Source organism: Rhincodon typus, chromosome 37, assembly GCF_021869965.1.
Source record: "Rhincodon typus isolate 14 chromosome 37, sRhiTyp1.1, whole genome shotgun sequence".
Classification (NCBI taxonomy): Eukaryota; Metazoa; Chordata; class Chondrichthyes; order Orectolobiformes; family Rhincodontidae; genus Rhincodon; species Rhincodon typus.
The window spans coordinates 14,951,839-14,966,683 of NC_063368.1; the positions used below are offsets into that span (position 1 = coordinate 14,951,839).

Here is a 14,845-nt window from a genome sequence, read left to right on the forward strand (position 1 = left end):
CCCCCCCCCAACAGGATAAGGATAGCATGGGGTTAGATACAGAATAAAGCTTCCTGTACACTGTACCCCCATCAAACATCAAACACCAACTCCCGCTCCCCCACCCCCCACCCTCCCCCAACAGGATAAGGACAGCATGGAGTTAGATACAGAGTAAAGCTCCCTCTACACTGTCCCCCATCAAACACTCCCGGGACTGGTACAGCACAGCATTAGATACAGAGTAAAGCTCCCTCTACACTGACTCCATCAAACACTCAAGATTAATCCAACGTGGTTGTCACTTGCAATGAACCATCAGACTGTCCTGCCCTTGGAGCGAGCGGGCAGACAGAAAAGGCGGTCCCTACCTTGAGGCAGTGCCGAGAGCTGTGATCCAAGCCTGAAATATCCCACCGTAGAAGGTGAGTGGGTTCTTCTTGGTGATGAGGAGATAGATGGAGGGGAGAATGAGGGTGCCGTGAATAACAAGGCCCACCATCACTGTCACCATGTACATGCCGAGCTGCTGGGCAACCACCTCCAGGTCCTTGATGGCTGCGATCTTCCCACAGATCAGGGAGGCGATTCCCAACGGAGAGTACCTGCCAGCACAACATATATATGCACATCAGCGTGCCCTCTGCCCATCAGTATGGCCTGAAACCAGGTGAGTAAGGATGGTTAGAGAGAGAGACCCCAGCAGGATTCCTGAGGCCTCCTTTGCTAATGGTGAAGTTTCATCATGGTAACCAAGGACCCACCATCTCCGTCCGCAGGGCAACTCCCTCACCCTCTCGCCTCTAACACATTGGGTTTTTGGGTTAAAGCCTCAATGCGGAGATTGGAGCATGTCATTTAGGCAGATACTGTCAGAGCAGGGCTGAGGGAGGGCTACGCCGTTAGAGGTAACACCTTTCCACTGAGACGTCAAATCAAGGTTCCCATCTAAGGCAGACTTCAAAGATCCCTTTGTAATGTTCCAAGGAGCAAGACATGCTGTGCTTCGTGTCCAATACTTATCCCTTTACCAACATCATTAAAACCAGAAGAGGCTATGTACGCATTTCCTGCCGAGCTTCCCACATTATAACAGTGACTGACACTCCATCGGTACTTCCCTGGCTCTAAAGCACATTGAGCTGGCCTGAAATTGGCAAAGGCCTAATAGAAATGGTCAGTCATGGAACAGGTCCAGCACAGAAGGAGGTCATTCAAATCGTCATGTGTGTACACATTCTCCCTGAGTGCCTCTCTGTTAGTCCCACTCCCCCTGGCCTTTCCCTTCAAATCTTCTCTCTTCGGATAATTGTCCAGTTCCCTTTTGAAAGTCCTGATTGAGTCTGCCTCCACCTCACTCTCAGACTGTGCGGTCGAATTCCTGATGATTCGCTGTGTAAAAATGTTTGGCCTCATGTCGCCATTTCTTCTTTAGCCAACCTTAAATCCATGCCCTCTGGCTCTCAATTCTTTCATCAGGTGGTAACAGTGTCTCTGTACCTACTCCACCCAGAGCCTCCGGACTTTAAACACCTTCTATCAAATCTGCAATCAACATTCTCATCTCGAGCAGAATGTAGCAGTAGGCCATTCAGCCCCTTGAGCTTGTTCCACCATTCAACGAGATCATGGCTGATCTGTAGCCTAGCTCCCTATTCCTACCTGTGGCCCATATCTTTCAACATCCTTAACATAAAATGACCTATCTCAGATTTAAAGCTTATAACTCATCCACTTCATCCTGCCATTTGTGGAAGAGAGTTCCAAACATCTACCACCCTTTATGTATAGAAGTGCTTCCTGACATCTTTCCTGAACAGTCTGGTCCTAATTCTCAGATTATTCCCCCTCGTTCTAGAATCCCCAACCAGTGGAAATAATTTGTCTTTATCTACCCTGACTTTTCCTGTTAATATCTTCAAGACTTCAATCATAACACCCCTCAACCTTCTAAATTCTTGAGAAAAATGGCCAATTTACATAACTTAACCCTAAAGTCCAGGTATCATTTTTTGTAACCTATATTGTACTCCCTCCAGGGCCAATATGATGTTCCTAAGGTGTGGTGCCCAGGTCTGCTCATAGTACTCCAAGTGGGGTCTAACCAGGATTTTGCATAATAGCAGCGTAGCGTCTGTGCCTTTATACTCCAGTGCTCCAGCTATAAAGGTCCCAGCTTCACCAACGTATCCAGGTAATGGAAACTGCAAGTTCTTGCGAATCTTTAGTGCACCATCTCTAAGGCCTGTTTTAAGTTTGATGCCCATACTGGGCACAGTACACCAGTTGAGGCTGTCCAAACTATTTGCCACATCTCTCTTGGTTTGTAAGCTACGCTTTTATAAAGCCTGGGGATCCCGTATGCTTTCACTAATCACGTCCCGCTGTGCCAGTGACAATGTAACTCACCCCTCCACAACCCCACAAAGTTCTTCTGTGCCTCATTCAGTGACCTCCACCCAGGCTCGCCAGGTTGTGTGCCCCTCGTTGAAGAAATCGCCCTTACCACATGATCATTGAAACCAGCTTCATGATGATTTCATTGAGAACGTTGAAGAACTCAGCCATGATATGTGCCCTTTCACCCATCTTCCCCATGGATATCCCAAACGCAATGAAGAATCCAATCAGTCCTAGGGGACAAATGGAAATTTAACAACAAAGTCAAGCTATTGTATTAAATATAGAGAGAGTCATATAGTCTACAAATACAGAAGGAACATATAGGTAAAGGGCTGCACAAGACATTGAATCATAAAGTCCCTACATTGTGGAAGCCGGCCATTTGGCCCATCGAGTGCGCACCAATCCTCCAAAGAGCAGCTCATGCAGACCTACTCCATCCCTGTAACCTGGCATTTCCTACAGCTAACCCACCCAGCCTGCACATCCCTGCACTCTATGGGGCAATTTAGCATGGTCAATCCACCCTAACCTGCACATCTTTGGACTGTGGGAGGAAACCGGAGCACCCGGAGGAAACCCACACAGACACGGGGAGAATGTGCAAACTCCACACAGACAGTCGCCCGAGCGTGGAATTGAACCCGGGTCCCTGGCGCTGTGAGCAACCGTGCTGCCCCCATTAGCTAGGCTAGTTTTGGAATAGTGCTTTCGATTCTGGTGTCCCTGCTACAGAAAATATGTTGTGAAACTTGGAAGGGTTTAGAAATGATTTACAAGGATGTTGCCAGGGTTGGAGGGTTTGAGCTATAGGGAGAGGCTGAATAGGCTGGGGCTATTTCCCCTGGAGCATTGGTGGTTGAGAGGTGACCTTGTAGAGGTTTACAAAATCATGAGGGGCATGGATAGGGTGAATAGTCAAGGTTTGCTTCCCTGGGAGTCCAAAACCAGAAGGGCATAGGTTTAAGGTGAGAGAAGAAAGATTTAAAAGGGACCTAAGGGGCAATGTTTTCATGCAGAGGGTGGTGTGTGTATGGAATGAGCTGCCAGAGGAAGTGGTGGAGGCTGGTACAATTACAACATTTAAAAGGCATCTGGATGGATACATGAGTAGGAAGGGTTTAGAGGGATATGGGCCAAATGCCGGCAAATGGGACTAAATTAATTTAGGATATCTGGACGGCATGGACGAGTATTTGAGCAGGAGGAAAGATGTCTCTTGTTCCAATTGTATAAAGCTTTGGAGTGCCACAGCCTGGAGCACAGTTTGGTGTCCTTATCTGAGGAAGAATGTATTTGCTACAGAGAGCATTCAATCAAGATCCATCACCTGAACCCTGGGAAGGCAGGATTGTCTAATGAGGAGAGATCAAGAGAAGTGGGCCTGTAATATCTACAGTCTCAAAGAATAAGAGGTAATCGCACTGAAACGTACAAGTTTTATACTGGCTAGGGGAATGAAGGGAGTCAGTCATAGAAACAAACAAAATAGGAGCAGGTGTAGGCCATTCGGCCCTTCAAGCCTGCTCCACCATTCAATATGATCGTGGCTGATCATCCAACTCAGGACCCTGTTCACACTTTCTCCTCCACACCCTTTGATTTCTCTAGCCCTAATACCTATATCTAACACCTTATTGAAAACATTCAATGCTTTGGATTTCTGGGGCAGAGAATTCCATGCTCTCAGTTTTAATGCTCTCAGTCTCGTTATCCGACTCTATCCCCAGAGCATGCTTTAGTAATCGTAACGAGGTTAGTCGGGTGGACCTCATAGAATATGAGTTCCCTGATTGGGGCTGTTAATCTGGTTCAATCAGGGAGCCCTGACTGACAGATAGAAACAGGAGTGTCAGAGGCTCTGTTCACTCTGAGAGCTGGCTCTGAGGGAGCTGAATCGGTGTCGAGTACAATGCACCTGTAAATAAAGGGTGACTTGGTGATGAGATACCAGCCTCTGTGGAGTTATTTCACATGTTATTTCACACATTCATTTCCTTCAAGTACCCTCTCAATTTCTTTTTGAAATCATTGACCATCACTCCTCTCCCCTCCCCCATGGGCAGCCAGTTCCAGTTCATTACGACTTGCTGTGTAAACATGGCCTGTCTCACATAACCCCCTTCCCCTTTTTGCCCCAAAATCCTAACTCAGTGTCCCCCTTGTCTTTGTTACCATGATTTAATGGAAGGAGCTTTTCACTGTTAGCCTTATCCAAACCAGTCAGGATTTTGAACAAGTTGAATAAATCCTGTTTGTTCCAAGGAGAACAATCCTAGCTTCTCCATCCTGACTGAATCATAGGATCATTACAGTATGGAAGCAGGCCATATTTAAGCCCATTAAGTCCACACTGAGCCTCCAGAGAGCACCATATCCAGACCCACCCCATCCAGGTCTATCCCTACATTTCCCATGGCTAACCCACCTAGCCTGTCCATCCCTGGACACTATGGGGAAATTTAGCACAGCCAATCCAACTCAACCTGCACATCTATGGACTGTGGGAGGAAACTCCCACAAATTCTCTGTGGGAGAATTCCATGCTCTGAGCTCAACAATCTGAGTCTCGTTGCCTGACTCTATCTCCAGAGCCCTGCTCGCTGCAGTAATTGTAACCAGGTCAGTCAGGTGGACCTCATAAATCTGAGCTCCCTGATTGGGGCTGTTAATCTGGTCCAATTAGGGAGCCTTGGCTGACAGAGGGCAGGCACATTGACACGGGGAGAATGTGCAAACTCCACACAGACGGTCGGCCGAGGGTGGGATCGAACCCGGATCCCTGGCGCTGTGAAGCAGCAGTGTTAACCACTGAGTCTCCGTCCCATCTGTGCGGCTAAAAGCCCTCATCCCTCAAACCATTTGCGTAAACCTCCTCCACGTCCTCTTGTGAACCCTCACACCCTCTATAAATTGTGAAGCCTAGGAACTGAGGGAACCCTTAGCCTGAATGTGACTGCTCATAGTATTTTTGAACAGTAACATCATCCAAAATTACATTGTAGCAAATGCACTGTTATTTAAGATATCTCACCACTGCCATGAATTGGGTGTAATTGAATTGTGAAGTGAGGGTTACATTTTATAGTAATGTAGGCAGTCCAGAGAAGGTTCACCAGGCTGATCCCACACATGGAGGGACTGTCTTATCAGGAGAAGCTGAGTAGTTTGGGACTGCGCTTATTGGAGTTTAGAAAAGAGGGAGAGAGAGAGGTGGCACATGTAAAATCCTTAGGGTGCTTGACAGGATAGATGAAGAAAGCTTGTGGGAGAGTCCAAGAAACAGAAGGCATAATCTCAGAGTAAGGGGTCATCCATTTAAGGCAGCAATAAAGAGGATTTTTTAAATGTCGGTTAGTGAATCTGTGCAATTCTTTACCGCAGAGGGCTGTAGGGGCTGGGTCAAGAAGTATACTGAAGGCTGAGCTAGACAACTTTTTTAATCAGTAAAGGAATCAGAGGGGAAAAGGCAGAAAAGTGGAGTTGAGTGTTTTCAGATCACTCTCTATCTCATTGAACGGTTGAGTTGAATTGGGCTTCTGCTCCCATGTCTTATGGTCTTCAAGGTGTAGACTAGAGTGGTCCCACCACACACAATACTGGAAAGTTTAGAACATTCCCTCCTGAACAACACTGAGGGGCTACTTACATCACTGGGATTGCAGTGGCTCAAGAGGATGGTTCAATTCGATGCTTTCAGTTGGGAGTGGGCAACAAATTGAAGGGCAGCATGGTGGCTCAGTGGTTAGCACTGCTGCCTCACAGCGCCAGGGACCTAGGTACGATTCCACCCTCGGGTGAGTGTATGTGTGGAGTTTGCACATTCTTCCAGTGCCTGCATGGGATTCCTCCGGGTGCTCTGGTTTCCTCCCACAGTCCAAAGATGTGCATGTTAGGGTGGATTGGCTGTGCTAAATTGCCCATAGTGTCCAGAGATGTGTAGGCTAGGTGGATTGGCCATGGGAAATGTAGAGTTACAAGGATACGGTAGGGGGATGAATCTGGGCGGAATACTCTTCAGGGGGTTGGTGCGCTTGCAATGGGCCAAATGGCCTGCTTCTGCATTGTGGGGATTCTTCTGGTTATGTCGTATTTTACATGTTGCAGTTTCCTCGGAAAAGGAACGTTAGCATTTTTCTCCATCCTTCCATCCCAATGGCGTTCTTAACCATTCACCTATTCAGCTAGTGGCCAACATTTCCTCTGTAAACACCAATCCCCCTCCCGAAGCTGCTGCCATGCAAATGAACCTTGGGAGGTCTAGCAACAGCAAGACAAACAGGAAGGAGAAAGGTTGGTTGTGGCCCCAGGTTACAGCCCCCATTGTGTCCTTCGATATTTGACACAAAATTCAAGGTCAAGCGTCTCGTTCTGCTCAAGCGTTGGCCACGTCTTCGGCAACATCTTATTTTCATCAACTGTGAGGAATCTACCCATCCAGAAAAGCATCCAACATGGCGCCTCTCCTCCGCAGAACCATGGTGTGAAATTAATAAAGCTATTGAGTAAGAGAGCCATGCTTCCTACCTAGAACATTCATCCCCCATTTGAGCTCCAGTTGTTTCTTCGTTATGAAGATCTGCCGGGCATTGGCAGCAGGCAGGGTCCCATTTGGGAAGGAAACATTCGATGTGACCGCTTGGGTTGAGTTGTCCAACTTGACGTCATCAGGGAGAGAGACTAGAACCTTCTTTGATACTGTCTGCACCTAATTGACCAAATCAATCCAGTTAGTAAAATGTACTGCAACATTTTCCAATAACCGCACTTGTTTTATTCCATTAGAAACATGACATTGACAACAGACACATGCTGGGATTGTTTAATCTATTCAGGGACCTGAATTTAAAATGGTAACCCTAGCAACAGTGCAGAGAATGTAGGCCAATCCAATTGATTGTGCTTTGAAGGAATTCTGTAAATGAAAATAACAACACACATCCTTGTTTAGCCAATTACCAACCAATAAGGTTGATATAGAGCTACTCTCAAAGTCAACATCACAATTAATAGTATTGTCAATCCATCTGGTATCTGTCCATCAATCCACTGCACATCTATCTTTATCTTAGTTACAACAATTTGCATTCGTATTGTACCTTTAAGAGAATAAACCATCCCAAGACGCATTGCTGTTGTCTTTTCTAGATGACACTATGAGGGGACATCAGGAGAAACTGGTTTAAATAGGAAAGTTTTTACAGAATGATGGAATGAAATAGAGGTGGAGAAAGGAGCATTAGAGCTCTGGACCCAGAGAGCTGCCTCAGGGTGGAGAGAGTGGTAGCAAGGTTAAGGGAGGGCATTCTAATAATGGATAATGGTTTCGTGGTCGGCATCACTGGGACTAGTTTCCAATTGCAGACTGTCTCACTGCATGAAGTTGTATTCCCCCAGCTGCTGCAATGGAATTGAACCTCCTCCATGTCCACAGCATTAACCTAGACTTTTGGATTAACAAGTTCATGACATTATCACTAATACCAGCAACTCTCCATATGGATAGATCAATGGAAATTTTCTAAAACCTCACTTGAGAGTATTTAATGAGTGCAAAATGTAGCTCAGTGAGTAGTGTCAGACTCAACCCCACTCCAAAGTGTTGAGCACAGAGTGTAGGCCAACTGCCACAGCACAGCTCTGAGAGAGCTTTCAGATTGAAGCTACTGTCAGCAGAATGTAAGAGATTCGATTGCAGCATTTGAGAAAGAGCAGGGAATTTCTCCACCGTGTCCTAGCAAATATCCCTCAACAAATTTCCTTAACAGGTCAATCAGGGCTTTCTCAAAGTGTGAGCTCTGAGGCAGCAATGGCCTACTATGCAGTTCCAATCAATTTACAACAGTTCTGAGGCTACTTCAAAGGACACTAACACTCACAGCCATCCTGGACCATCACAGGACTCCACCCATCACCTACAGGACTCCACCCATCACCTACAGGTCTCCACCTCTCACCTACAGGTCTTTATCCCTCACGTGCAGGACTCCACCCATCACCTACAGGTCTCTATTCCTCACCTACAGATCTGCATCCCTCACCTACAGATCCTCACCCATCACCTACGGGTGTCTATTCCTCACCTACAGATCTGTATCTCTCACCTACAGATCCTCACCCATCACCTACGGGTCTCTATTCCTCACCTACAGATCTGCATCCCTCACCTACAGATCCTCACCCCTCACCTACGGGTCTCTACCCCATCACCTATAACTATCTACCCATCACCTATGGGTTTTTCCCCCTTAGCTATGGGTCTCTACTCCTCACTTATGGGTCTCTAGCCCCTTAGCTACAGGTCACTACCCCCCACCTATGGGCGTCTACCCCTCACTTACGGGCCTCTACTCCCCACCTATGGGTCTCTACTCCTCACCTATGGGTCTCTATCCCTCACCTATGGATCTCCACCCTTCCCCTATGGGTCTTTACCCCTTAGCTATGGGTCTCTACTCCTCACCTATGGGTCTCCAAGTCTCTCTCTCCTCTCTACCCTCAATCTCACCAGTTGTGAAAATACTCACGACTCTAGATAGGATCATGGAGGGAACTGCTTTGGGAAGCACTAATTACCTGCTCCTTATCACATTGTGAGAATTTGCCAATTGTCTTCCAGTTTATAAAGTAGTTCAATGATTGTAAAGCACTTTGTGATATCCAACGGTAATGGAAAAGAGCTTCCTAAATACAAGTCCTTCTCCGTACCCAACCTGGAGGCAGTGCCATCCCACAATTAGAGAACCAGAGTCTAATTAATCTGAACTGAGGTTACCTGTTGGAAACATGCTTGAACAAGGTTTTCCGGGAACAGATTCCGTATGAGATCCAGGAAGGCGTCCAAACTTGACACTTCGGGGTTCCTGGATATCACGGTCATTGACTTCTTGAGCTTTTGGTTGCCAGGGTGGATGGCAATCACCAGAACCACACCGAGAGCAGTAGCAATGACCGTCGTGGACATGTAATACACCAAGGCCCGGGAGCCCATCCTCCCACTTGATTTGGCATCAAGGCTCGCAAGCCCTGGAGAGAGAAGGGAACAATGGTCAGGGGGAGTGCTGCCTCATGAGAATATTGTAATTCCAGAGGAAATAAGTTCATAAGACCAGAAAACGTAGGAGTGGAACAGCCCATCAAATCTACTCCACCATTTAAGAGATTGTGGCTCATCTGACAACCCTCAACTCTATTATACTGCCCTTTGCTCACTGCCCTCATTAAAAACAAAAACAAAGTTGCTGGAAAAGCTCAGCAGGTCTGGCAGCATCTGTGAAGGAAAAAAATAGAGCTAACATTTCGGGTCTGGTGACCCTTCCTCAGAACAGGACCTGAAATGTTAACACTGTTTTTTCCCTTCACAGATGCTGCCAGACCTGCTGAGCGTTTCCAGCAACTTCTGTTTTTGTTCCTGATTTACAGCATCCGCAGTTCTTTCGGCCCTCATTAAAAATCTGTCTAACTCAGCCTGGAGTAGCCTGAATGACTCAGCAGATTCACTACCCTCATCGCGATCTTAAATGTCATTCTTAGATTATGCCGTTAAGACCATAAGAAATTGGAACCGGACTAGGCTATTCAGCCCCTCCAACCTGCACCACAATTCAATTGGATCGTGGCTGATCTGACATACCTCAAATCCACCTTCCTGTCCTTTCCCCATAACCCTTGATTCCCCAGCTGATCAAAAATCTATGTCAGCCTTAAATATTCACAAGGACTCAGCGTTCCATGGCAAGGAGTTCCCAAAACACATAAGCTTCTAATGGAAGAAGTTCCTCCTCATCTCAATCTTATATATTGGCATCCCTTTAATCTAAGACTATGCCTTCTGGTCCTCAACTCTCCCACAACAGTTCCACCCGTGCCATGAGCATCTTGCCTCTTTCCAATGCTGACTGACTTGCTGTACAAATGTGCGAACGTTCAAATTGGGACCAGGAGTAGGCCATTCAGCCCCTTTAGTCTACTCCACCATCAAATGCGACCTTGGCCTCAGCTCCACATTTCTACCCACCCCCAAGAACCATCGACTCCCCTGTCAGTCAACAATCGATTTATCTCTACCCTAAAGATAATCAATGGCCCTGCCTCCTTTGGGAGTACCACAGACTCACAACAGTCTCAGATAAAAGAAAAATTCCTCGTCATCTCCATCTGAAATGGCTGCTCCACCACTCTCTCACTTTTTTACCACTGTATTCATTGTTGACCTTCCAGGGACGTCTTTATTTTTTGCCCAAGCATCGCTGAAGTTGTGAGGCCTCCTTTCATTTTAGCATCAAAACATCCCATCACACCCTATTCTATTGTCATTCAGAATCCTTCCCTGGGTATTTCCTTTGGAAACACTGGAGGGTTAAGAGTGGGGTCTAGGGTAAAGGGTTAGTTTTAGGAATAATCTGTTTCAACCAAGACTTCCTTGACAAGTTAACAGGCTGTCACTCAATAAATACAAATTTGTCTGAAGCAGTTTGGTTACTTCCTGTGTTACTGGAAGTGGAGAACCAGAATTGCATTTAATTTACAGCACAGAAACTGGCCATTCAGCCCATCCGATATTTATATTCCACTTGGGTCATCTTCCAACCTACTGCGTCTCATTGACAAATTCTTTTCATTCCTTTCTCATTCATATATTTATCACTCTTCCTCTTAAATATACCTTTTATTTGCCTCAACTAATTCCTATGTTAGCTCCACTTTCTGGCCTGGGTATTGAAATTTCTCCTGATTTCTCCTGGTTTTATTAATGATCATTTTCAATTTATGACCCCTAGTTCTAGTCTCTACACAAACAGAAATACATTCTCTATCCTGAGTATATTCTCAATGTTTATCCAGCCTCATCATCAACCTCAATACTATCCCCATTTTCAATGTTTACCCCATGCCCATTCTCAACATCTACCGCGTTTCCATTCTTAATATTTACCCCATCCCCACTCTCAAAGTTTACCCTATTCCTACTCTCGATATTTACTCCATTCCTGCTTTCGATGTTGTCGCGACGTTGGGTAGAGTAATTCTGGATTGGGAGGCAGGAAGTTAGAATTTGGTGTTTTTAAAGTGGTGGGGTGGGGGGCAAGCATTGTGCGGTGCCTTTAAAAGATCATGTGCTTTTTCTGTGCTTAGAGATTTAAAATGGATGTCTTGAGCAGCAGCTTGAAAGTTTGCAAGTACACTGATAGCACACTGAAAGTTCAATTTGAACCAGGTACTTATATACCAAAAACCCATTAAACTTAAGTCTGATGGTTTTGACAACATAGGACCAATCTTATTGTAAGAAATATTGATAAGTCATCAAGGGTATAAAAAGAAGGGGACAGTTGGACAAAGCCCCAGAGTTAGCTGCCATCCGCCAGAGCTAACAGCCCTCAGCTCTCAAGAGAGAATCGCTTGTTCTCAGAGCCTCCTCTATATCTTAGAGAAAGTACCATCTAAATAACAGTGGTACTGATGGCGCAACCAGTTAATATTCCTGACAGAAGAATCAACGGAGAAGGCACAAAACATCCTGGAAGACACGTAACCTGGCTGTAATTTTGAGACATTAAATTCTTTTATTATATAAGTGGGACTTGTATTTATTGGAACAGTATACCTTTAGAATCTTGCTTTATTCAGGAATAGTTAGTAGTTAGAAGGTTTTTTTTGGTTTGTTAATAGTTTAGTTAATTTGTTCACTGTTAGAGTTAGATAAATAAATTATTACTTGTTGATTTTAAAGTGAATGTCAGGGATTTATTTTATTTAGCCACTAGAAGTTGCGGAAAGGCAGGTTACACCACATTTCATTCTCCTTTATTTATGGTGAGGTGCTCCTATTTCAGCGTTTCAGTTCTAGTTCTCAGAGGGGATGTTCAACGTCTGCTTTGTAAAGATTTGGGGCTCATCATCCAGGATATGGACGGATTTTAACAGATTTAGGGTACAAAAGGTCCCAGCAGATTTAAACAGACTAGGGGATTAATGATCTTGATCTGTAAATAAAACTTAAGTGAGAAGCAGAAAATCTGTTAAATTTAATTTGCTTGTTGTTGGTTAAATCAAAAGTGGGGAAATAGTTCTTCACATTGCTAAAGAGGTTCTGGGTATCGAAGATGCTTCCCAAAATTGCCAAGAAAGTTTAGAAAAACAGAGAAAGGTACACTTGCAGAATTAGCAAACAGGCTAAAAGTGTGTTTAACTAGCGGTAACAAGAAAGTTGAAATTGTAACGGAGTTAGCCAAGCGTTTAGCTATCTCAGAGAAGCAGTCAAGTGCATTGGATATAGAAAAAAAACAAATTGCAAATGAGACAGTTGAGATTGGAAGATAAAGAAAGGGAAAGAGGATTCCTAGCTGAAGAAAAAGAAAGGATAGCCAGGGCAGAAGATAAAGAAATGGAACTAAAACAGTTTGAATTACAGTTAAAAGGAGAGGAAAGGGAAAAGGAAAGAATCACCTTAGCAAAACAAAGGGAGAAAGAGAGAGAAGAAATGGAGAAAGAGAGAGAAGAAATGGAAAAAAAAGAGAGAAGAAATGAAGAAGAGAGAAAAGTTTGAACTTCAGAAGTTGGCAATTATACAGGAAAGTCAACATAACAGGATGGAGGTGAAGATAGAAGGTGGACTCAGTGAGCAGGATAGTGATAATGAGCAAAACCATTGTAGCCAAAGGCCTGGTAGGAATATATACAAATATGTTCAAACATTACCAAAATTTGATGAAAAATATGTGGAAGCCTTTTTCATTTCCTTTGAGAAATTGGCTAAACAGAAGAAATGGTAGACAGTGCTAGTGAGATGTTTGCAGTGCTATCAGATGAGGTGCCAGGAGAATATGAGGGAGTAAAACAGGCTAGTTTGAGTGCCTACAAATTGGTATCAGAAACATATAGACAACGGTTCAGAAATATAAGAAAGGAGCCAGGTTAGACTTATAACAAGTTTGAAAAAATTAAACAGAACAACTTGGATAAATGGATGAGAGCATCAAAGATAGAAAAGACATATGAGATATTAGAGAAATTATTCTGCTGGGGGAGTTTAAAATCTCACTTCCAGAAGTGATAAGAACTCATGTTGAGGAACAGAAAGTTAAAGCAGCGAGCAGAGCTGCAGAGATGGTGGATGAATACATATTAGAGCATAAATCGAAATCTAGCTTCCAGCAGCAGTTTCATTCTGTGAGGGATAGAAATTGGGAAAAATGGAGATCCTTCAATGGAAAACAAAAAGTAAACCACCTCACACCGGGAACAATTTACCACGTGTGGAAAAAGAAACCCAAGAGGGTGGAAAAGAGGTGAAAGATCTCAGGTTTTTCCACTGCAATAAGGTGGGACGCCCAAAGTCACAGCGCTGGTGGTTTAAGAAAGGCACTGGGAAAAAGGATGTGGTAAACGAGGCTAAACCCATGGGATCATTTAAGGTAGTGAAGGAAATCCCAAGAGAAGTCGATGAGGTGCAGGAGAGTGCACATCCTAGTCACAGGCTGAAGAGTAAGATAGCACCCAATCTTTTCAAAGACTTCACCTGTGTGGGTAAGGTTTACTCAGGTAGAACGGGGGCGTAGGTAAAGAAGTTAAAATATTGATAGATATGGGAGCTAGTCTGTCTCTAACAGTAAGCAATGAAAATATTTGCACTCCTTCTGAAATTTTGCCCGAGAGAGTGGTAATCTATGGAATAAATGGAGAGAGGTGTAATGTCCCCCTGTGTAAGATAAGGCTAGAAAGTCCAATCAAGACTGGGGAAGTGATAGTGGGAGTGATGGAAAAGTTGGCTATTCCAGGAATACAGTTTATACTTGGAAACAATGTAGGTGGATCTCAGGTGGGAGTGAAGCCCATAGTAATGGAAAATCCAAAAGAAAACCTGGGAATTGAGGGGTTAAAAGAAAAATGCCCTGCAATTTTCCCAGACTGTGTGGTGACAGGATCCCTCAGCCATTAGCCAAAACAAGAAGGAATAACAAAAGACAAAAATGAAGGAGTTGAGGTCCAGTTAGCTGACACCCTGTTCAATGAAATAGTAGATAGAGGATCAGGCAGAAGTGTTTAGTTCTGAAAGATTAAAGGAACTACAACAAAAAGATGAGACGATAGAGGATTTAAATCATGAAGCCTACTCCGAAAAGGAATCAGAATGTATTCCAGAATGTTATTACTTTAAGCATAAAATCTTAAGGCAGAAATGGAGATCTTGGCAGGTTAGTGCAGAGGTGAAATAGGCAGGAGTTCACCAGGTTGTGTTGCCAGTAGAGTGGAGACTGGAAGTATTGCAGGTAGCACACGAATTACCTATAGGAGGTCACCTAGGAGTGAGGAAGACTCGGGCTAAGATACTGAAGCATTTGTATTGGCCTGGATTACCTAAAGAAGTGGTTGAATTTTGACGTACTTGTCACACGTGTCAGATGGTAGAAAAGCCACAGGCAGTAATAAAACCAATGCCTTTGATGCCAATTCACACATT

At 44.5% G+C, this 14,845-nt stretch overlaps 1 protein-coding gene across 1 annotated transcript in view; it reads right to left on the reverse strand.

The window, feature by feature from the left end:
• The window catches only part of LOC109918431 (excitatory amino acid transporter 2-like), a 55,675-nt gene that overhangs the window by 20,693 nt on the left and 20,137 nt on the right, over positions 1–14,845 (reverse strand). The window contains exons 3-6 of the mRNA XM_048617532.1: positions 9,158–9,408; positions 6,910–7,090; positions 2,486–2,612; positions 351–584 (exon numbers count right to left, since the gene is read on the reverse strand). Coding sequence (XP_048473489.1) covers positions 351–584; positions 2,486–2,612; positions 6,910–7,090; positions 9,158–9,408 — 793 coding nt within the window. The remainder of the gene's footprint in view (positions 1–350; positions 585–2,485; positions 2,613–6,909; positions 7,091–9,157; positions 9,409–14,845) is intronic.